The sequence below is a fragment of the Mastomys coucha genome, unplaced genomic scaffold (genome assembly GCF_008632895.1).
Source record: "Mastomys coucha isolate ucsf_1 unplaced genomic scaffold, UCSF_Mcou_1 pScaffold13, whole genome shotgun sequence".
In the NCBI taxonomy this organism is placed as follows: domain Eukaryota; kingdom Metazoa; phylum Chordata; class Mammalia; order Rodentia; family Muridae; genus Mastomys; species Mastomys coucha.
This window is the reverse complement of record NW_022196895.1, coordinates 50616612-50640250: the sequence shown is the minus strand read 5'-3', so window position 1 is coordinate 50640250 and position 23639 is coordinate 50616612. Positions and strand designations below refer to the sequence as shown.

Sequence of the window (23639 nt, the reverse complement as noted above, 5' to 3'; positions counted from 1 at the left end):
CCCCCCCCCCCTTAAATGGGAATTTGAACTGATTGAGAGCCAGCTCTTTGAGCTGCTTTCCTTTGATTCTCTGTGGATGAATATAATCCACCGGGTAGCCTGGTCTTGGGCTAATAATGTACCGGTACAAACAGAGACTGGCCTTTCCTTGGCTGCACCCCACCCTCAAGCCACCAAGGCAGTGGGTGCTTTTTGCTACTTTGTGTCCCTGAGATCCTACCTGGCTCTTTCAGAGATGCTCCTTCTGACACCTGTTACTTGCTTCCCTAGGTTTTGCGAATCCCCGACAAGTGACCTGGAGATGCGTGGGGGCCGGGGCAGAGGGAAGAGAGCGAGGTCTGCCGCGGCTGCCCCGGGCTCCGAGGTCAGCTTCACAGAGTCCAGAGGGCTGCAGAGCAAGAACAGAGGGGGAGCCAATGGGAAAGGGAGGCGTGGCAGCCTCAATGCCAGCGGACGAAGGACACCCCCTAACTGTGCTGCAGAGGACATAAAAGCCAGTCCTTCCTCAACCAACAAAAGGAAGAACAAGCCCCCAATGGAGCTGGATCTGAATTCGAGCTCGGAGGACAGTAAGCCCGGGAAGCGAGTGCGCACGAATTCCAGAAGCACCCCTACGACCCCTCAGGGGAAGCCAGAGACTACCTTTTTGGACCAAGGCTGTTCCTCTCCAGTATTAATTGACTGTCCCCACCCAAACTGCAACAAAAAATACAAGCACATAAACGGCCTGAGATACCACCAGGCACATGCGCACTTAGACCCGGAAAACAAGCTAGAGTTCGAGCCTGATAGCGAGGACAAGATCTCAGACTGTGAAGAAGCCTTGAGTAACGTGGCCCTCGAATGCAACGAGCCAAGCACAAGTGTGTCATCTTATGACCAGGTGAAGGCACCTGGGTCCCCCGGGGCTGGGAACCCGCCTGGGACACCCAAGGGAAAGAGAGAGCACGTGAGCAATGGCCCAGCTCCTATTATAGGTTCAAAAACTGGGAAGAATTCTGGCAAGAAGAGGGGCCTTAACAATGAACTGAACAACCTTCCGGTCATCTCCAACATGACGGCCACCTTAGACATTTGTTCAGCAGCAGACAGCAGTCTAACTGCAGAAATGCCCAAACTGGAAGCGGAAGGACTGATTGATAAGAAAAGTTTGGGGGATAAGGAAAAGGGCAAAAAGGCGAACAATTGCAAAATGGACAAAAACCTCTCTAAACTGAAAAGCGCCCGCCCCATCGCCCCAGCCCCTGCCCCTACGCCCCCACAGCTGATTGCTATACCGACTGCAGCCTTCACATCTACCACCACAGGGACCATACCTGGACTGCCCTCCCTCACAACCACTGTGGTCCAGGCTACACCAAAGAGTCCTCCATTGAAACCTATTCAACCAAAGCCCACGATTATGGGGGAGCCCATCACCGTGAACCCAGCTCTGGTGTCACTCAAAGACAGAAAGAAAAAGGAGAAGCGAAAGCTCAAGGACAAAGAAGGGAAAGAGAGTGGAGGTCCTAAAATGGATGCGAAGCTGGGGAAGCTGGAGGATGCCAAGGCGGCTAGCAAGGATTTGTCTGGGCATTTTTTAAAGGACCATCTCGGTAAGAGCGAAGGGCTGCCTAACGGATTGTCAGAGTCTCAGGAGAGTCGCATGGCCAGCATCAAAGCCGAGGCCGATAAGGTTTACACGTTCACGGACAATGCCCCCAGCCCTTCCATCGGGAGTGCCTCGCGCATGGAATGCAGTACCCTGGTGAATGGGCAAGCACCCATGGCACCACTGCACGTGTTGACCCAGAATGGGGCTGAGAGCTCAGCAGCTAAGACCAGCAGCCCAGCCTATTCGGACATATCAGACGCTGCAGATGATGGCGGTTCTGACAGCCGGTCGGAGGGCATGAGGTCAAAGGCCAGTTCCCCATCAGATACCTTTTCTAACAAAGATGGTGTTGTGAAAGGGCATCCTTCAACTTCAGCACAACCATCTCAGCTGAAAGAGTCCCATTCTCCCTATTACCATGGCTACGAGCCTTATTATTCTCCGAGTTACATGCACCCTGGACAGGTTGGTGCCCCGGCAGCTGGGAACGGTGGGAGCACACAGGGCATGAAGATCAAGAAGGAGTCGGAGGAAGATGCGGAGAAGAAAGACAAGACGGAGCAGTTGGAGTCCAAGAAAGTGGACCATACTTCTGCATCCCTGCAGCCTCAGCACCAGTCAGTCATCACACAGAGGCACCCTGCCCTGGCTCAGTCACTTTATTACGGCCAGTATGCCTATGGGCTCTATATGGACCAGAAATCTCTGATGGCCACCAGCCCTGCCTACAGACAGCAGTATGAGAAGTACTATGAGGACCAGAGGCTGGCAGAGCAGAAAATGGCCCAGAGTGGGAGAGGAGACTGTGAAAGGAAGGCTGAACTCCCCTTGAAAGAACTGGGCAAGGAAGACAATAAACAGAAAAACATCCCATCAGCCACTATCTCAAAAGCTCCCTCTACCCCGGAGCCTAACAAAAACCATTCTAAATTAGGGCCATCAGTGCCTAATAAAACTGAGGAGACAGGTAAATCACAGCTTCTCTCCAGTCACCAGCAGCAGCTTCAGGCCGACAGCTTCAAAGCTAAGCAGATGGAAAACCACCAGCTTATTAAGGAGGCTGTAGAAATGAAGTCTGTCATGGACTCTATGAAGCAGACAGGTGTAGACCCAACCTCGAGATTTAAACAAGTAAGATTGTGGAGTGTGGCCCCCCCCCACAGACAGGGAGCAGTCTGAGTTGTGCACATGTCTTGGGTTTGATCTTGCTAGGCCTCTAAACACTGGGAGGAAACCATCGTCAGGGGGTTTTCCTCTCCCCTTGAGAAATATCCTTAAAGTTCCGCAGGAGTTCCTGTACAGTTCTACAATGTGCATTACTCACTGATGCCATGGTGTGTAACTAAAGGATCTCTGGGCATGCGCAGCTGTGTGGTACCTAAGAGTAATTCTGAGGAGGACTCTTGATATCTTCATGAGCCAAAGATGAAGGCATTTCCCTAAAAGGCCTCTGAAGTCTCTCAAACTCTGAGATTTCATGGCCTGTCTCTGAAACACGTGGAGATATACATGATTTCTGTCAGTGTCTTTTAAGATTTTTTTTAAACCCGGGTCACTGAGTTCCTACTTCCCATTCATCATTTAACCTAATGAAGTTTGAGAACCTTATATCTCTCACAAAGAGGTCCGAGATGTCTGGGCTTCTGTCTTATGTTCTGTGTAGAACCCAATGTAGAGCTTTTAAGCTGTGGTTTTACAAGGAGTCAGGAGCTGGAGGTGACAGTCCTCAGGAGTTCCTCCACCCAAGCTGAGTATGCTTGAAGTGCAGTCACCATAAAACCCTACACATTGCTAGTTCTGCCACCTTCACTCCCTGCTGCCCTGTGGGCAAAATTCAGGTATTGCTCAGCGCCAACACCCTAAACTTTACCACACCCCACGTTTGCCCCCTAGTGAGTCAGAACAAGAGTTCTTAACTGCTATGTACATTTCTGGCCAATGTTGGGACTGAGGGCCAACTTTAAATTCTCAGTCAAGACCTGAACCCTCAGTGGAGTTATGCCATGAGTGTGCCGAGTCATGAAGGGCGTTTCAATCTTCAGTCCCGTACCCTCCATAGCTCTAAACCAGCCTGTTGTTTCCCAGGGTAACGGTGGAACAAGACAATTCAAAGGGGCCCATGGATGAGTTTGTTTTCTAATAAGTAAATCATAATACATGCCATTGGTTTGATATTTGGGGGTTTGATTCAGATGTTAACATATTAACGAGAAGCGAGCCAGCCTAGTGAGATCCTCGGCTGTAGTCAGTGAAGAAAAGAGAAACCAAGAGTTTATTTTTGCCTAATTGATGTTAATAACTGGTAATTGCTTAAAATTTTTACTGTTAGCTTGAGGTAGAGTTTTTGAAATCCCCCTTACCTGTGTGAGATAATAAAAGGAAAATGTAGACTGAATTAAAGCATCTCTGAGGATGTTATTATCTAAGGCTCTTCAACCCAGCTGCCATGTGACCTTGATGTTGGCTGAACTGTAAAAGCATTGGTTTAGCCTGTGATACAAGGATTGATGCTAAAGCCTACCTCAGACATCATTTTCTTTTTTTCAGAGCAGGCTGAACAACACACGTTCACTTAGAATGAATGAACAATAAATACTGCTGTCATGTAAATTAATGGATTTGCTTTGCGAATGATGACATTTTTAAGACAGATCTTTATTTTTAAACCAGGATCCAGAGTCAAGGACGTGGCATCATTATGTATACCAGCCCAAGTATCTGGATCAACAAAAGCCAGAAGAACTTGACAGAGAAAAGAAATTAAAAGAGGACAGTCCAAGGAAGACTCCTAACAAAGACAGTGGCGTGCCCAGCCTTCCTGTGTCGTTAACAAACATCAAAGAGGAGCCCAAAGAGAGCAAACGCCCTGATTCCCAGTCGGTGGAGGAAAGCAAGCTAAAGAACGATGATCGAAAGACTCCAGTGAACTGGAAGGACTCTCGGGGGACACGCGTGGCCGTGTCCTCGCCCATGAGTCAGCATCAGTCCTACATACAGTACTTGCATGCTTATCCTTACCCACAGATGTATGACCCCAGCCACCCTGCATACCGGGCTGTCTCTCCTGTCTTAATGCACGGTTACCCTGGTACGTGTTGTGCTTTCTAACTACATTGGCGGGAAGAGGCTGTGTTCAAATGATAGCTCTTAAACAATTGCGGATAAATTAGAAGCTTCAAGGATGACATTTGGTTTTGCTTGTTTTTAATGCTGCTTAGAGTCCCAAAGATGAAACTGATTTAATGTGAGATTTTTATATTTTGTAATGAAATGTCAAGAGTCCTCGGGCTCTGGTCTCCATACTTCCTGATGGCTTAGTATAGACGTTTAGACTGACAGATACTTTATTGCCTGTGGAAATAGTCTAAGCACTTACTGTCATAATCATTATAGTTACTGTTTCTTTCACTTAAGCGGACACATAAATGGATGAAGTAGCTATAAGCTCAATTCTGTTTACATCCCCCGTTCATCACGATGAATTAACCAGAGAAGAAAATCAGAGAACCTAGACACAAATAGAGAATCATGTAGCCCATTCTTAATGTAACCCCTTATTTTAGGATGTCTGACTTGTACCCCCAAAAATCACATGTTCCAGCCGATTTTTTTTTTTGTTGTTTTTTAAGATGTAGCCTGTAACGTGATGTGGCATTTGTTGTTTATCTGCAGGGGCCTATCTCTCTCCAGGATTTCATTATCCTGTTTATGGGAAGATGTCTGGGAGAGAAGAGGCAGAGAAAGTCAATACCAGCCCGAGCATCAACACAAAAACAGCCAGCGAAGCCAAAGCCCTGGACCTACTCCAACATCACGCCAACCAATACCGCAGCAAGTCCCCTGCTGTAAGCCTCCTTTTGTTGGTAGTTAAAAGGCCATGTTTGGTGGGGGAAGGGAGACAAGGAACAGCACTGTCTTGAAAGAGAAATGGTTTAGAAACCCAGCTGGGATTTCAGGATGCTGTTCTATTCCAATACATAAAGAATGGAATGTTGAAATATAAGATGTGGTCACACAGGAGGAAAAAAAAAATGTCACTGAAGCCTTTGTGGGAACTGGGAGATTTTCTGTTGCCAAAATGTGGTGTTCTTTGCTAACCCAGGAGGAGATGTGTTAGGGAGAAATTTAAATTTATGGTGGCTTTTTGTATAAAATGATGTAAATGTTAAAACATTAGGAAAGGTAATAGTGAAAGTTTAGTTTGTACCACCCTTGATACTAAGCAGTTCAGAGGCCACAAACTTTTAACCTATTTGACAAGTTGAACTTTTTGCTAACTGCCTTCTTAAGGAGAGGGTTGTAACTCAGGGGTAGGTGCTTGCCTCTCATGTGCCAGGGCAACATCCCCAGCAATGAAGACATAAATTAAAACAAAACAAATCCAAAAAAATAAATACCTTTTCTTCAGAAACAACTTTCAAAAATCAAAGATTTTATTTGTTTGTTTGTTTTTTTTTTTTTGTTTTGTTTTGTTACACAAATGGAAAGTCATAGCCCACAATTATGTGACAGTGGTTGATGGGAAAATGAATTCAATCAAGACAGTCCATCTAGCTTCTCATGAACAAATTAGCATGGACATAGATCATGGTGACCAGACAGATGTCACTCCTGTCCCCTGTGCTCACCTAACCACAGTAGACACTGGAGTTTCAGATCCTTCTGTTGACTGGGGTATTCACATACTCCGTACTCATCGTCAGAAGCTCACGTGGACCAATGCTGGGCGCTCATGACACACCATTACCATTAACTTTACTCAGACATAAATTTGAGTCTTAAGCAAAGTGGAGCTCACATGAAAGCCTGAGTTGCATGGCAAAGGAATAAAGGCTGCATCTACTGCCTGCTGGCCTTGACGCATTATCCTGTCCCCACCGTTCCGCAGGAGTGTTTCAAGAAATGCATCTCTGTGAAAGATGCACTCCCAGAGACGTGGCAACTGTTAGTCCTAAATACTGCTTATAAAGAGACCAAAGAAAAGCGATAGCTCCTGGCTAGAAAAGAAAGGGGGGGGGGTAAGATGAATACAATGGAGGTGTCCACAGGGCGAACATGACCACTAAAAGGTGATCGATTCACGCTCGATCCCTTTTCTATAATTTCTCCTTTTCAGTACACGCACAGACTTTGTTCCACTGAGAGCCTGGATCGGGAAAGGAGAGCTAAGTTCTGAAAAGGGAGAAATGTGTTTGAGAAACGAGGTCCTTAATCCTCTCTGATGGGGAAGAGCTGGTCTTTTGTGGTGACTCCTCAGAAATGAAGAATCTGGACTGTGTGGGCAGGGCAGTGGTTTCCTGCCGATTCTGCCCACCCATGAGTGTGCAAGGAATTGGTTCCTGAACCTCTTGGGAGTACAAAATCTGAAGATACCCCCGTGGCCCCTTTATAAAGCGATGACACAGATTTTGCCTATAAACCTACATTCAGCTTTGTATTTTTAGTCATCCCCAAATTACCTCCAAGAATCAATCTACTACAACAAAAGCATTATATAAGAGTTCCCATACTGCACTGCTTAGGGAATAATAGCAATTAAATAAGTCTTAATATTCTTAGTATGCTGGCTTCCATAAAGCTGTTCATCCAGGCTAGCTAAGTCACAGAAGTGGGGCTCATGCATACAGTCAGGAGAATTATAAAGTGATTAAAATATGTGTACAGCATAAATATTGTATATTATTGTGTGAATTTGGGTGTGTAATTCTGTAAGAACACAATGGATTCTTGGTTGGGTTTTGTTCTTTGAGACAGGTCTTCTCAGTATAGCCCTGGAACTCACTTTGTAGACCAGGCTGGCCTCTGTCTCAGAGATTCTTTGCTTCTAGAGTTGTAGAATTAAACCATGTCTGACCACAATGAATACTTTTAAAAAAAAAAAACATGAGATAAATTTCCTCCATAAAGTAAAAAGGTATAATTAGAAAACTTAACCTTTAAAAATAGTCTCAGAAAATCCTTTAAATTTTTCAGATATTAAAAATTGTTTCTGGAAGACACCAAAATGGTTTCTAATCAGCCATTTTGAGTAGTGACGCTTAAGAAAATTTTTAGGAAATATTTGCAGGAAATATTGGTGCCACATAGATTACTTTGGGGGGGTTCTCTATTGTTAGTTTGTAGGGTTTTAAGTCTGTGTCTACTCAATGACCTGAATGGAAATACTCAGAAGAGAGGGCAAAAGGTGTTTTGGTATTTCCGATGTTTGTATGTCAGCACCTTCAAGGACAGTGTTTCTCTTTTCAGCCTGTGGAGAAGGCTTCCACGGAGCGGGAACGAGAAGCAGAGCGGGAGCGGGATCGCCACTCGCCCTTCAGCCAGCGGCACCTGCACACACACCACCACACCCATGTTGGCATGGGCTACCCACTCATCCCTGGGCAATACGACCCCTTCCAAGGTCAGCAATCTCATCACGTTGGTGCCATTCTGTCTTGGCAAACAGTTGCTAGGACTGCCTTGTCGGTATTTTAAAATAAAAATCCTGAGCTTGGACTTAACACGGGTGATAGGGACGCCTCCTAACACTTATTTCTTAGTATTCCTGGAAGACACAGCTAAAGCTGTTTGTATTCTACTGAGATACGAAGTGGCTACTATTTAATAATTGTCACTAGGAGATGTTATCTCACAGACTGAGGGTGGTAGCGGGTGTCCCTGGCATCAAATATAACATCCTAAAGATCAGACAGCTACTTCGGGGAGACTGTAGGGCAAACAGAGCCTTGGGAGGTGGCTTTGGTGAAATCGTTTACTCTGATACCTCTACTTCTCTTAAATTGCCTTCTCCCCATGCGAGTAACCAGCATGGGCAGATCTAACATTTCATAACCCAGCTAAAACCTGTTTCTCCTCCTTTCCCTGATGTAACACTCAGGTGAGGAGTGTCTCACTAAAGGTGAGGAGAGAGCTTGTTCATAATACACAAGGCAATCACATCTTTCCTGGCCCATTTCTATTACCTCAGAAGGGGTAGGTAGATGTCTTTATTTTGCCACTGTTTTGAAAGTTGTAGCTGAAGAGCCTGGGGCAGGTTCTACCGAGCCATTTCTGGTGAGGGTTTTCTTAACGGCATCGGGGCAGGGGGCTTCCCATCTTTGTTCATAGCTCATGTGAGAGTGCTGGAATCCATTCCTACGAGAACATTAAGCCTGTCAGATCAATCAGTACATGGCCTTCAGGAACTCATTTTGCTTTAATTACTTCTGCATAAGCTCCCAAGTCCAAATTGAGAATTTGGATCCCAACATGGGATTTTAGCAGGATCTGGGGCAATTCAGCCATAGCATTGACCAATGTACTGAGTAAGATAATGTTGGAAAATGCTTCCAAATGGTCTCCAGAAAAAAAATATCTAAGGTTGACCTTGAACTGTACCTCCGGAATTACTGGCATGCGCTCCCATGGCTATTTCCCAGAACAATTTTCTATGGGATTCAAATACTTCTTTATGTGCGGCTGTTCAGGTCTCTGCTCCCTTATAAGCCTGTCAGAGTGAGACCATTGTTCTAAGTCCATGGAGACTTAAAGGGAAGGTTGGTGGATTGGTTGGTTGGTTGGCTGGTTGGTTGGTTGGTTTGTTTATTTATTTATGTATTTATTTATTTATGTCACTGGAGAAAATGTTACAGTGATAAAAGTCATTATCAAAGTTTTCTAAACCAAACAGCATGTTGCTTCTCTAATTCACTGTGACTTCTGCTTCCTGTTGCTAGCTGGGTGGTACCTACTCTATGTTTTTGAGCTTCCTGTTCAGAAATACATGCAAACCACTTAGCACCATGCAGAGCCAGTATGATAGAAGGCTGTTATCCTTTGAGTAGCTATTAAGAAAGCCACCAAGAACTCAATAGTGGAGTAGATATTGGCTACCCTGAGGGGTTTGTTAATCTGTCTTTGCTGCATGAAACATTTCATGTGTGTGTTTGGGAACGGACAAATCATGGCTACTGGTTCTGTGCCCTTTCCCACTGGGCCTGTGTCCACTCTTCTCCAATGTCATGAAGACCCTGTGTTTTCCTCCCGTTAGGCTTGACCTCTGCTGCCCTAGTTGCCTCTCAGCAGGTGGCTGCCCAGGCATCTGCTTCTGGAATGTTTCCTGCACAGAGAAGGTAAATATTCCCAACACCTGGAATTATTTTCTGGCAGAGATGGGCTAATGGTAACAAGGAAGAGAATATAGGCTTTGCAGACGAAAAACTTGGCACCTGAGTTTGATTTCACTATAAGGAATGAGCATGCTAGGACAGGGTTTCACACAGGGCTTTGATTCCATGAGTCCCATTCTATAAATGTGATGTACATCTATAAAGAAATGATTTGTTTATTTTTTTTTAAGTCTAAGGTAAGGGTAATTGTCCTTAAGTTAAGAAAAGGCCCACCCTACAACTTTATTAACATATTCGTGGGGTAGTTCAGTAGTTTAGCATTTGACCAGAATGCCTAAGATCCTAGATTCTATTCTCAGCTCTATAACAAAAAATATCAGGACACAAAGCTTTTCATTTTATTATACTTAAAATTAACATTGTACATGGAGAAATGCGTTTCCATAATGCTAAAGGGAACATTTGTTTCTCTTGTGTTCTAAGTTATCCTGCAAGCTGTCCTGAGAAGAAAAATAAATTAAAACAACAACAACAATAACAACAACAAAATTTTATATTTTATCAATATAAAATTAACGCTCCCTGAAAATGTAGCTCACTACTTTGTGTTTCTTCATTTCCGGGGGAATTCCAGGAAGGAAAGAGACCTGCCTATAAAGGAAAACTCTCAGGCTCACTGTTTTTACGTAGTTCCTGTCCATTATTGGCAGAACTGGTTGCTAAGGTGTGTTCTTCTTTTGCAGAGAATAACAGAATCGGAAGTGTCCGGTGTCATGTGACTGGATCACATGGGGAAGCGCTTTATATAGACATCAGTTCCATGGTGTTAATTTGAAATGCCTTAATGGCAGGCAAAAACCAGTCATTTCATTTTGTAAATTACAGATTTTATCACAGAGTAACAAATGTTGCTGTAATTAAACTTCTGTTTATATATATGTATATATATACGTATACATATCTGTATATATACATATATATATATACATATATATATATATATATATATATATTCTTTACTTTTTTGTAACAGTAACCAGGCTCGCACACACAGGGTCTGCTGCCAAGTTGCAAACCACTCAGTAAAGGAAATTAAAAAAGAAAAAAAATGTATTTGTCATGTTGAAAGTGTTAGCCACAACAGGCTGCTTACATTCTTCTCCTTTTAAATTGTAAATAAATAATGTTCTGTATCAGTGTGCCTGAACCCTGCATATCCTTCATCTCTCTCCCACAAAACCCCTCAGAAAGGCCAACTGTGATGTTGACACTTGGTACAATTTAGATGTCTAATTGGTGGCTCCTCTTAAAGATGCATCAGTGTAAAAATGTCCCCGTGGTCACTCTTTGTACTTGTTTATTGTGGAAATAAATACTTTTTGGAAGGCATGGGGTTGCCAGAACCACAAAACTGTGTTGTATATATAATGTAAAATTAAGATGGGGAAATGATAAGCATCTGTGAATAATGAGGTGTCATTTTTTGATAATCTTGAATGGCAGATAACCCACTAGCCTGCATACCAGAGACATCTGCGATCGCTCTCTTACTTGAATAGCCCTTTGGTCCTTTTTTTTTTTTTCTTTAATGTTTACAATTATCCAGTTTTAGAAGAGAAGGATTTTAACGCCATTGCCTGGTTACTTGTTTTATGCTGTAATCTAGTTTATTTTATGTAAAATGTATATTGAATGCTTTCCTTTTTATACCTGCCTTAAATAATTTGGCAATCAGAATTAAAAAGGTTTTGTTTTTTTTTTTTTAAATAATGGTTTCTTGTGTGTCTGATGTTACTTCTCGCTGGCTGGGAGTGAGTCTAACTTTCAGAGGAGAAATTCTTCATACTGTGAACATGTAACACAACAATATACAGATACTAACTTTTCATACATGATACAATGATATAACAACCGAACGCCATGTTCAATTCTATGAAAATGAGCAGAACTACACATAGCACCCCGATAGAATGATAAACATGTAATAGTGTGCATGCGAGTGTGTGTGTGTGTGTGTGTGTGTGTGTGTGTGTGTGTTTGGGTTTATTTCTTAAAACTGGGTCTCTCTACATCGTCCTGGCTGTGCTGGATCTCACAGAGATCTTCTTGCCTCTGACTCCTCCCAAATGTTCATATTAAAACTGTGTATCACCATGCCTGACCAAAACATGTAAGTCTTGTGGCATGTGGACAGTAGACAGAACATATAAAAAAGTCAGCTAGGGAAGACATGGTGGTACACACCTTTAATCTCAGCACTGGGGAGGTAGAGGTAGTTGGATCTCTGTGAGTTCAAGCCCAGCCTAGTCTACATATTTGAGTTCAGAACAGTCCCAATTATACAGAGGCTTCAACCCTTTCTTGAAAAATAAAACAAACAAAACAAAGCAAAACAAAAGGATTAAAAAATCAGCTACTTGTCACTGGCATATATAGATATTTCATGTCAAATTTCACCTTTTCTCAGCTCTTCTTTCTGCCTTTTGAGCCCCCCACACTATCCTAAACTGGGATGTATTGGAATGAGCAAAACAGACAGCAATTTCCATTCTCATGGGGCTTGTGTCGCCTAGTAAATGGTGCAAACATACAATAAAGCTCATGCACATAGTAGGTTATCTGATAGGATGAACAAGGACATGTTGAGGATGCCCGGGAGTTTATGAGGCTACCCGTGATGATGTCACTAAATTGCTGAGAAGGGGGGAAAAGCACCACAGTGAGATGGAAAAGCTGGTGCAGGATTCAGCCACTGGGGATTTGCTTTGGATTGGTTAGGGTTTTTTTTTTTTTTTTTTTTTTTTTTTTTTTTTTTTTTTTTTTTTTTTTTTTTGGTTTTTGATTTGTTGTTGTTGTTGTCGTTTTCTGGTGCTGAGGCTCACACTCCTGCCTGGCCAACACTTTGTCACTGAGCCACATGCCACAGCCCTTGAGTTTGCTTGTCTTCACAATCTCATTCCAATCTCTTAGTTTCCTTTTCCTTTTTTTTTTTTTTAAAGATTTATTATTATACATAAGTACACTGTAGCTATCTTCAGACACACCAGAAAGAGGGCGTCAGATCTCATTACAGGTAGTTGTGAGCCACCATATGGTTGCTAGGATTTGAACTCAGGACCTTCGGAAGAGCAGTCAGTGCTCTTCCCCACTGAGCCATCTCACCAGCCCCCAATCTCTAGTTTCCCTCCAATCACCAATGGCAGTTCTACCAGCTCACTAAGAAGTGCTGGTGTGGCCAGGACTTGCTTGGGTGTCTTTGTTTATCTTGTCCTACTGCTTCCCAGACTTTTGGCCTGGTAGAGCAGAGCTCCCTCTGCTTGGGCAAAACCCCTTGCTCCCAGGTCTAGTCCAAGATCAGGGCAGACACTTCACTTCATTTTCAGAATGTTTCTCCTTTGATTTTTCACTGGCAGTTTTTGTCCTGTTTTCAAGCTGGGCATTTTTTTTTCATTCCTTAAAGACTTGGTGCCGTCTTCTACAGTTAAGAGCACTTGTGTTTCCTCTGTTCAAACAGTGCTTTCTAGTCTGTCTGTTGGTGGGTTTCCTGAGACTCTGGTTCCTGACCAACCCTGTAACTGCCAAAACACTGGCCCAGAATGCAGGCTCCAGCAGCATGCTCCTGTTGAGGGCTGAGCAAAATTAGGGATTCCTGAAGACTTTCCAACTTACAATTAGGCATATTTTACAAGTAATATACAGGAAGCCAGTCTTCTCTTTCAGTTGTCAAATCCTGAGTGTGTACTTACTGCATATCAGGCTTGTGACCACTCCTACTCAGGTGGCTAAATACATGGATTATAGACAGGCACATTAGACTATACTTAACTCTACTTTTGCAGTGAATGAGAATGCTGATAAATATGGAGAGATGCCACTGGAGTAGCCTTCCTCCGCCCTAGGCTTTTATTTATTTGTGGCTGGTTTGCAGTGATCACAAAATGAAATTTTCTTTGTCCTCCTTACGGTCGTGATTGCTGTCTATACCCAGGTCATGAATTGCCGAAGGCCAGAGCTCATTGACATTGTGTATACCATTTCTCTGGCTGAGTCTATGTTCAACACCGAATGGTAAATTAAAGATTCCCCAAAGACAAGCATACTTGGCTCCATTATATTACTATGATGAATCTGCCATTAATATGCTTCTAATTGTTTTACTTTTATAGACATAAAATCAGTCCCCTTAGTGACTAATAATAGGGTTTATTGATTTTGCTAAACATTATTCATTCCAGGCCTGCACATATCAGCTTGTCCTGAACATATGCAAAAAGCCTGCAGTGCCAGCAGAGTGCAAATTAACTTCATGAAGAAATGGGGATGGAGAGCTGTTTACAAGCTGCAGTCCCATTGAATGCTGAATATTAAAAACACGACCATCAGCTCTATATAGAGCCATTTATTTCTAGGTTAGATTCTCAGATGGCTTTTTCATGGAAACTTGCCATTGATGTTCAGCCCAGGTCATTAACACATGCAGAGTGAAAAGGTTGGCCTTTTCCATTCACACTGGCTCTGACCCTGACTTAACGCGGTTGCAGCCCCAAGGCTCTCTGAATGACCCGAATGAATAGCTCTGATTGACACCGGGATGAAACAGCCCGTTTAATGATAATTACTGGTCAGTCCAGTCTCTCTCTGACTCTGAAAAAGAAACAAGACAGGCAAAGCCATTTATGATTGTTTGTGTCACTAACCACAGTCATTTTCTTCCCTCTTCCCACAGCCTCTCTGAGTCATAAATGCTGTTTTCTCTCTCTGTTAACTTACCGGAGAGAAAACAAAGTGAAGCCCTGCGAGCTGACCATTAACCAGGCCTCAGCCATGAATTCTCTTTTAGTTCTGTAAACAAACCCTATGTAAAGCCTGGGATGGTTGTCAGCCTCGACTCTGCTGACTTTTGGGAGCGGGCAGTGCGTTGGGAGACTGGCCTGTGTGCTCTGGGATGTTCAACACTACGGGGGACCGGGCAGAAGCAACCTACCCCACGAGCTATCAACTGGAACAGGGGATTTAGCATCCCTGCCCAGCCCCTGCTGCACAGTAGATTCCTGAGTTTTCTTTAGGAGTAAAGGCGTGCACTTTTAAAACCAGCACTCAGGCAAGCTGATTTCTGAGTTAAAGGATGGCCAGGGCTACAAAGAGAAACCCCCGTGTCTGGGGCGAGGAGATGCAAAACAACCATGGCACAATGAAGGGGAAGGGCCCCGCCCGGGAATATTAAGTTGTGGGGGTGGGGGATGGAAGAACCTTTAGAAAGTACCAGAGACCTGGGATGTGAGAGGCTTCCTGGGACTCAGTGGAAGCTACCTTAGCTGAAATGCCCAACAGAGGGGAGATAGAAACTGGAGTGACCACCTGCAGTAAGTAGATAGACATGGCCCCCCATTTGAAGCATGGGGGTCACCAATCTACCTTCAAAAATTTTGACCCAGAATTGTTCCTACCTAAAAGAAATGAAGGGACAAAAATAGAACAGAGATTGAAGGAAAGGCCATCCAGTGACCAGCCCAACTTGGGATCCATCCATGGGCGCCAAACCCTGACACTATTATTGATGCCATGTTGTGCATGCAAACAGGAGCTTAGCATGGCTGTCCTCTAAGAGGCCCTATCTGAAGTTGACTGAGACAGATGCAGATACTTACAGCCAACCATTGGACTGAGGTCAGGGACCCCTATGGAAGAGTTAGGGGAAGAGAAGGAGCTGAAGGGGATGGCTACCCCATAGGAAGACCAACAGTATCACACTAAACCAGACTTCTGGGAGCTCTCAGAGACTAAGCAACCAACCAAAGAGCATACAGGGGCTGGTCCTTGGCCCTGGCACATAGGTAACAGAGAACTGCCTTATCTGGCCTCAATGCAAGAGGCTATACCTAATCCTGTAGAGACTTGATGACCCAGGGAAAGGGGATGCAGGGGAGGATGGTGAGGTAGGAGTAGGTGGGTGAGGGGGGTGGGTGGGTGTGTGGGAGAGCACCCTCTTAGAGGCAGTGGTGGAATAGGGTGAAGAACTCTTGGACAGGGGACCTGGAAGAGGGGCAACATTTGGAATATAAATAAATAAAACAAAACAAAACAAAAACCCAAACAAACAAGCAAAAAATACTGGATAGGGGAGACTGTTCTAAACTTTTACATAAAGATCAGTACTGTTGTTACAGGTTAAAAAAATCAATATAATCTAAAAACCATGCCCGAGGCTAAATTCGCTTTAGAGTCCATCAATTTAAAATATTATTTTGTATTGACTTTCCAGTATAGTATCTCCTAGCATGAAGGTTAATAAATTGAGAAAATAGGTAATTCTTAAGTGAATTACTAGAATTTAACTTGAACTTCTTCCCATGAAAAAATTCATTTCATCCATAAAAGTAAGCTTTGAGAGATTTCCAGACAGTGTACACTTTGGTGTCTTAGTCTGTTTTATGTTGTTGATATAATGCCATAATTTAAGGTAGTTTCTAAAGTTTGTTTGGCCTATATTTATTGAATGTTTGAAGTCCTTCACAATGGAAGTGTATCTTGGGAGGACCTTCTTGCTGAGTTTTTACATGGTGGAGAAAGAGAAGAAAAGAACAAGATTAATTCTTATATCATAAATCCATTCCTAAAGAAACCCACTCCCGTGGACATTAACCCATCTCTGGGGCACAACCCACTTTTAAGGTCCACCTCTCAGCCTATTCCGTTGGGGATTAAACTTTAGGAAACACCCAAAGCCCTTGCTATGTAATGGACAGAGTTCATAACATCTACGCTCTACTGCTTCGGAAAACACATCATAAACTCCCTAGCGAATCAGGGACAGATCATTCTGTTGCTAATCATTTTCTTTCAGGGAGTCAGATGAAGAAAACTCAGCCTGTTTCTCCAGTTTCTAATGAGGCAGAGCCTATGTCAGAGCCAAGCTTCAATCCCTGTTAAGCTCCACACTCAGGCCCAGGATTCCCCAGGAACCCAGGGACAGGGGTGTGCTCAGGGCATTGCAGCAATGGTTACTGGAAGATCTGTGTTTGCCCTCACTTTCATGATGTGGTCTGGCATGGCATGAGGTGGCAGGCAATGCACTCTGTGATGTGCATCTGATCACTAAAAGCCTAGAATACCAAAGTTAGGTGTAGGGCTCTGAGGCCAAGAGGGAAAGCTGAAGGGTTAGAGTCTAGTCAACTGTCATAGGGTCCAACACTGGTCATCACTACATCCCGACAAAGGATCTCAACTTTGTACTTAATTATTTCCAAACGATGTCATTCTTCCAGTCCCAGAGGACTTGTAAGTTAGAAGAGGAGGATGTTGAAACCATAACTTTAAACTTATTTCCTGTAACTAGATCCTCCTCCGGTATATGCTGTATGCACCGGGGGAAGTAAGCAATTTGAAACGTTGATTTGTACAATGTAAATGTTTAAACTGGAATTTCCTAACCTTGAGTTGGAATAGCTTTTATACTTTATTATGACAAAAACGTCAAAAAAAAAAAAAAGAGACTTTCCTCCATTCCCACTCCTCTCTCCCTCTCCTTTTCCTTTTTCTTCTCTTTCTTCCTCTAGACATGGCATATTCATGTCTGCACATGTGTGGGCCTACATGTGTGTGATAGTTTATGTGCACATGTGTGCACATGGATCTGAGGCAGCCTAATATTGAAATCCAGAATCTTCCACCAATATTCCACTTATTCTCTCAGGTAGGCTCTTGCAATCAACCTCAGAGCACACAGATGAAGTGACTGACCAGTTTGCTCTGGAAACGTCTCTAACTCCCAAGGCTGGACTTGTAGGCAGATCACCATATCCACCCAGCATTTCTGTGGGTCCCAGATAGATAAATTTTGGTCCTCTTGTTTGACCATCCCTTTAAAAACTTGAGTGGTTCCTCTAGCCCCATTCCTGGTCAATGAAAAGTCTTTGAGTCAAGTGAAAACCTTGGAGGCAACAATATACCAATTAAACAAACTCTTCCTGATAATGGTTTCAAGGGACAGGGTTTCATCCTGTCCCTATTCAATCCCTAAAGACAGTAGGTCAGGAACAAAAGGAGATCCTTTCACCGGCAACTCTCCGCAGGGAAGATGAGTGGAGTCATCAGTATAACAGGAATGGCTTTCAGCATGACTGTCATACAGAGATTGAGCTTGGGTCTAGCAAGGTGGCTGGCTGGACAGCTGGATGCTTTCTGCTGCCTATAACCAATGCTGTTCCTCAGCCTGTCCTCTCCTACATGGACTTTTCTTCCCAAGTATAAAGTTGGAAGCTTGGTGAGCTCCAACAGGCTCTTCATGCAGCTGGCTCTACTCGTCCGAAATACTCTGCTTATTCTATGCTTAAGGCAGTTCTGAAGCACAGATCCAGAGGCGTCCACATCCAGGGAAAACACTTCCTGCCTGTCTTCCTGCCTGTCTCTTAGGAAGGAAGAAAAAACCTTTCCTGATCACTGCTTGAATCAAATGAGTCACATATCCATCCTTAAACCATCACCGATGAGAATATGGTTGCCAAGTCACCCTCCTCAGGCTAAGTAGGAGGTGACTGTGCCCTGGATGCTTATGGGATAGATGGACTATGGCCCATAACTAAGGTTACGTTAGGATGAGAGAAGAGAGTATGTTTTGTTGCTTTACCTACAACTTGTTTGAAGACCCAAGGAATTCTGGTCTAAGATATGAGTCTGTAGGGGATGGAGCAGTTGAGAGCACTCAAGTGGGACTTACAGAGAGTTTGAGTTGATTTTCCTTCACATGCAAGAACTGAGCTGCCAAATAAAAGTAAAGGGGTAATGCACAAACCTGTCACATCTGGTTTTCTTCATATTTCATGTCAAAGTGAATTAGGACTTTATTTGTGAGAACAGAGATGTTAATCCCTACTACAACTCTCTAACATTCACACACACACACACACACCCCCCACACCATTTTACATGCAGCCCTACCTCCTGCCTATAGTGATACCTCAGAACTCACAGTTTATAGGAAAGAAGAGGGATATCCCTTCCACACAAATCAAGCAGTCTTTACACCAGACACTAAAAAGGAACTTATAAACAAACAAACAAAAAAAAAAAAGACAAGAAGGATTAGTTGGATGGTTATTAAGCAGGGCATGTGTTGGGGCCCTATAAACCCAAAATAAGAAGAGCATGGATGGATTAGTCATTCTCAGGGAGAAAATTGCACTGTATCAGGAACAAGGAAGATTCCTTGACAGAGGACGCTTTAGATTTAGTCATGGGCTTAGAGCTACTGAAGGCTTTCAGTCAAGAAAGATCCTTGCCTAGATCTTAGAAAGCAGTGTGCTACCAATGGAAGACTTGGGAGCAGGAAGTCCTAGGGACATCTAGTTGCAAATGGAGCCTGTCCTTTCTGCCACTACACTGTGCCCACTCCTAGAGAGCAGACTGGAGCCTCTCAAGTGGAGAAGAACACTAAGGAGTAGTCACAGTTCCCTGACCTCCTCTAGTCTTGTCCAGATTTCCTATACAATGGACTAACCCTTGTACTAAATGGTCACTGCTGGGGGGTAGGGGGTTGCCCTCCAACCTGGAGTGATGGGCTAAGGCTCCACCTACCACATTTTATACTCAGAATCTTTGGGTGGAAAAAATGATAAGAGGCATGTCCTAGCTTGCTTTCTTGTGCCATGATAAAGACCAAGATCAAAAGTAATTTTAAGGGAAGAAAGGGTTTATTTGGCTCATATACCACAGTCCATTGAGGGAAGCCAGGGCAAGAACTCAAGGTAAGAACCTGGAAACATCGGGAACTGAAGCAGAGGCCATGGAGGAGCACTGCTCATTGACTTTGTACACTTGACTTGCTCGGTTTGCTCACTTATACACCCTAGGACCATGGACCAGAGATGGCACTGCCCACACAGTAGGCTGCACCCTCTCCCACCAATCAGATTGAAGGAAATGATCCACAGGCTTTTCTACAGGCCAATCGGATGGAGGCACTTCTTAATTGACATTCCCCCTTCTTAAATTACTCTAACTTGTGTCAAGTTAACAAAGACCTAACCCTTACAATGGAAGTTTGGAAATGGCTGATACCATGAGACAGTGTACCTAGAACAAGTTCCTAAGCTCCATGGGTTCCTGGAGATATAAAGTCTAGACATCATCCTCCTGACATTTGGAATAAGCAATGGGTAGCCTTCTCCTCTGGGAGAATCTGGATATTTCTGAAGAGTCAAGCAAAGTCAAATCTGAAGACCTACTGTGGAGACAAATTCCCACTTTGGAACTCTAGTGGAAACTTAACTCTGGATCTCCCAAACCCCCCAGCTGCCTGTACATCTGATGGTCTCACACCTGTGCAATCCCTTCAATGATAAGACACACACATATCAAATAAGGATCAAGAGATACAGAGCAGTTAGTAGAGGATTTGACTAGCAAGCATAAGGGTCCTAGGTTTAGTCTTAGTTCCTAACACCGTATAAACTGAGTGTGGTCACACTTGCCTGTAACAATAGTCCTAAAGAGGTAGATTGTCAGAGGATCAAAAGTTCAAAGTCATCCTCAGATACAAATTGAGTTAAAGGACAGTATGGGCTACCAAAGACACACACACACACACACACACACACACAGAGAGAGAGAGAGAGAGAGAGAAAGAGAGAGACAGAGACAGAGAGAAGGAGAAAGAGAGAGAGAGGAGAGGAGAGAATAAGTAAAAGATTGGTTTTGACACAGCTTTGTGACAGACTGTCTTGTCTTCTCATCATGCTGAAATAGGATATCACCAGGCCTCTGACTTGATCTTGTTGTGAGCTCATTTGTTACTGATCACTAGGAAGTAGCAAACATGGCTATTAATTCTTATACCTTGGTGGAGTCTGAGATTCCTGTTCCCTTCTGAATGAGGTTAGACTCAAAAGTGAATGCCATACAGCCACACCTCATCCAGAATTCAAGATGGTTTCCCATTGTAGAACTATGTAACCTGTGGAGCTATGGAAGATCCCATGACTCTGGTGAGTGGGGTGTTCTGGAAAATGTGTAGTTACATTCCAAGGTCTACTAGAAGAAATTGCTTTGTGTCATGCATGGCTGGCCACAGACGAATTGGTAGTAAATATTGATGCGGCATTCTCCTGGAAGGCAAAGTATCTAATCTCATCACACTCAATGGGAACAGTTGTATGGGCTCTGTTGCTCCTTCTGTATGCTTGGCAAGGCTCCTAGTGTGTTTTTGTCTCAGCAGTGCCACCAAACCTTAGTCAAGCCCTTGTAGGTGTAAGTAATAAAGCTGTCATAACATAAACAAAAGAGATTTATTTCAAGGGCAAAGGAGTTCTCAAGTGATCAGGAGTAGGAAGTGTGTTGAAGTTCAAAGGAAGTAGGGCCTGTACCAGGCTCTGATGAGTCTGAGAGTCCAGTGGATGGGATGAACCTGCTTGCTCGGAGGGATACAGTGATGGGTGAGAAGAGGTATCAGGCTGCTAGGTTGGCTCCTAGCTTGGGCTTCTTTGGATCAGTACTATAACACTGCAGTCTAAGTCCTTTGGTGGCCGGAAGCAGAAGTGCATTCAAGCTAGCTTGCTTCCAAATCAGAATTACTGAAAGGCTCCAAAAGTATCTCATAATACAGGACGACAGGAAGGGAACTGGCAGACCAGGCATGGATCTCAAAAACCTTAAATCTCAGAATATCACAGCATCACACCCTTCTGTTGCTCTCGGGACGCCGTTCCTCCTGCAGCCTCTACTGCAGGCTTTCAACTTCCCTGCTTCTGTAATTGGAAGAGCCTTGGGGTAGCTCTGGAGCTCGCTCTGGTTCACTCTGCACTATCATCTGAGAGGCCCAGCTTTCTGCTTACACTCCAAATTCCCGTGCCAGGTATAATGGGTTCCTGTCATTGGGATAACCAAATGTGGCTGAGCAGACATGGAAATGTTGGCAGCATTATCTAACTAAGGACAGTCAGCATACCTATGATTTAGGACATTCCAAGGGTTTTAGCAGCCCTGTGGTTGGAAAGGGAGTGGTGTAGGGGAAAAAGAAAATCCAACTATGTAGGTTTTTTTTTTTTTTTTTTAAATTACAGATCCAAACTAGAAATTTCCCTGTTCTCATTTCACAATCCCAGTCTTCTTTGCCCTACTTTAATGGTCTGGCATTTCCTATGATCTGACAGTCTATATTTGTTAGAGAGATTTTATGGTTTCCTCTTCTCTTTTGGATGATACTCAGAAAAGATGTGGACTGAATAACTTTACTGTTCTTATCTCTAGGGCCTAGCACACTTTTCTTTCTACATTGGGCGCTCGTTCTATAAATGTAGTCAGATGAGCGAAGATGGGAACATCACGTCATGATCCACACTCACCCCTGCTTTGAGAATATCTGTCTCTCAGTCTCAATTTCTCATTTGCAATGAACAGCTGCCAACCGTACTCAGACTCATGCTAAAGAGTTGAGCCTCAGACTGGAGACTGGTCAACAGAGAAACATGATCAGTGGAATAGTAATTTAAAGAGAAGACTGGATATTGAGTTGACTTACCAGTGGCTGATGAGTTATTCAGTTATGCCTAAAGAATGAGATTCCAATACAAACTTCAATGACAAAATTCAAGGAACTTCAAGGTTGGTTCAGTACCATTGGCCTGCAGGTTTTGACCTCTCTCCTCAATCTCCTTGCTGCCTGTGTATCTATCTCTTCCTATACTCTCAGGGTGTATCATTTATGATAAAAGCATAGTTATAAGTATCACTTCCTTGAATTCTGTGAGTCATTTTAGCAAATTATTAAGCCAGAGGCAAGCGTAAGAGTGAATGGCCATGAAAACCTCAGATTGGCAGGTGTCAGGGTAGATATACTAGTAGTCTGATGACCTGATTTCTGGTCAGTCTTTGAAAGTGCAACAGTCTTACAGAACTGAATACTTTACCTCTTGGCAAAGCATTTGCTTCTTCTCTTAGCATCAGAGAAGTGTCAAAACTGAATTTTAAGGTACCTACCTGGCAATGGACTGTCAGAGAATTGTTAGAAAGTGATGAAAGTTAGGGGCTGGAGAGATGGTTCATCATATAAAAGCACCGTTGCTTTTGCAGAGGACATAAATTTACTTCCCGGCCGTGAACATAGCAGCTCACATCTGTTTGTAACTCTACTGCCAGGGGACAATGCTTTCTTCTAGCCTGTGTGGTTCTGTGTGCATGTGGTATTCATAAATTCACACAGTGCACACACACATATGTACATAAAAATAACACAGAAATAACCTTCACAGCATCGTGTAACTTTATGGAGGAGATACTGGGAGGAGATGAGGAGAAAATCCTGTAGATATTGGGAGAAAACCGCTCCAGTGGAGCAAAGGGTAAGTACAGAGAGCCCAAGGGAAGAATGTGCTTGAAGTGTTTCAAAGAAAACAGTGTGACTGGGCTCCAGGTAGAAGACAGAGATGGACAAGCTGCTATATGACACAGAGCTGACTTGCTAGTGCTTTTCAAGCACACAGCCTGGAAAGTGATCTTATAGTCAGAGAGCTCATAGATCAAATGCAAGGGTTACACAGTTTACAGAAGTGATTTTGGCCAGCACATAGTGCAGAGAAATGGAGTGGATTACCACACTTCCCAAGTTCTATCCTACACAAGGGTAACACATAGTGCACCTTTGTGTGGCATAGTCATTCTTACTGACAATGTAGTCACCAGGACCAGAGTGGAGGGTCAGGAAAGCTCAAGAGCCTTCAGTCAGCACCCTCTTGCTCTACTGAACTGCCTGGTCAAGGGCTGTAGTGTTGGTCTGATGAGCAGGTTGGGTTTATTTACATCTTCAGGGTAGGAAGTAGTGGGTGTATGCACAGCTGCCACCAGTGAGTGGTTAAATAAGACCTTATAGCTACTGAGTATTTTATGCCCTCATGTATATTTAGGATGTAATGAATATTCAGTCTTTCATGCATTTCATGTATATT

The 23639-nt window shown here is 43.6% G+C and overlaps 1 protein-coding gene across 6 annotated transcripts in view; it reads left to right on the top strand.

Annotated features, from left to right (window-relative positions):
* The window catches only part of Znf608 (zinc finger protein 608), a 110584-nt gene extending 96494 nt beyond the window's left edge, over positions 1 to 14090 (top strand). For 4 of the 6 annotated variants that reach the window (XM_031365707.1, XM_031365709.1, XM_031365711.1 and 1 more), the window contains 6 exons: positions 271 to 2725; positions 4265 to 4682; positions 5267 to 5439; positions 7841 to 7994; positions 9624 to 9705; positions 13938 to 14090. In XM_031365707.1, the coding sequence (XP_031221567.1) occupies positions 271 to 2725; positions 4265 to 4682; positions 5267 to 5439; positions 7841 to 7994; positions 9624 to 9705; positions 13938 to 13962 (3307 nt within the window). In that variant the 3' untranslated portion in view covers positions 13963 to 14090. Of the gene's footprint in view, positions 1 to 270; positions 2726 to 4264; positions 4683 to 5266; positions 5440 to 7840; positions 7995 to 9623; positions 9706 to 10445; positions 11107 to 13937 lie in introns of those variants that run through there. The other 2 variants (XM_031365710.1, XM_031365713.1) reach the window with 2 other exon arrangements.
* Positions 14091 to 23639: the final 9549 nt, after the last annotated feature.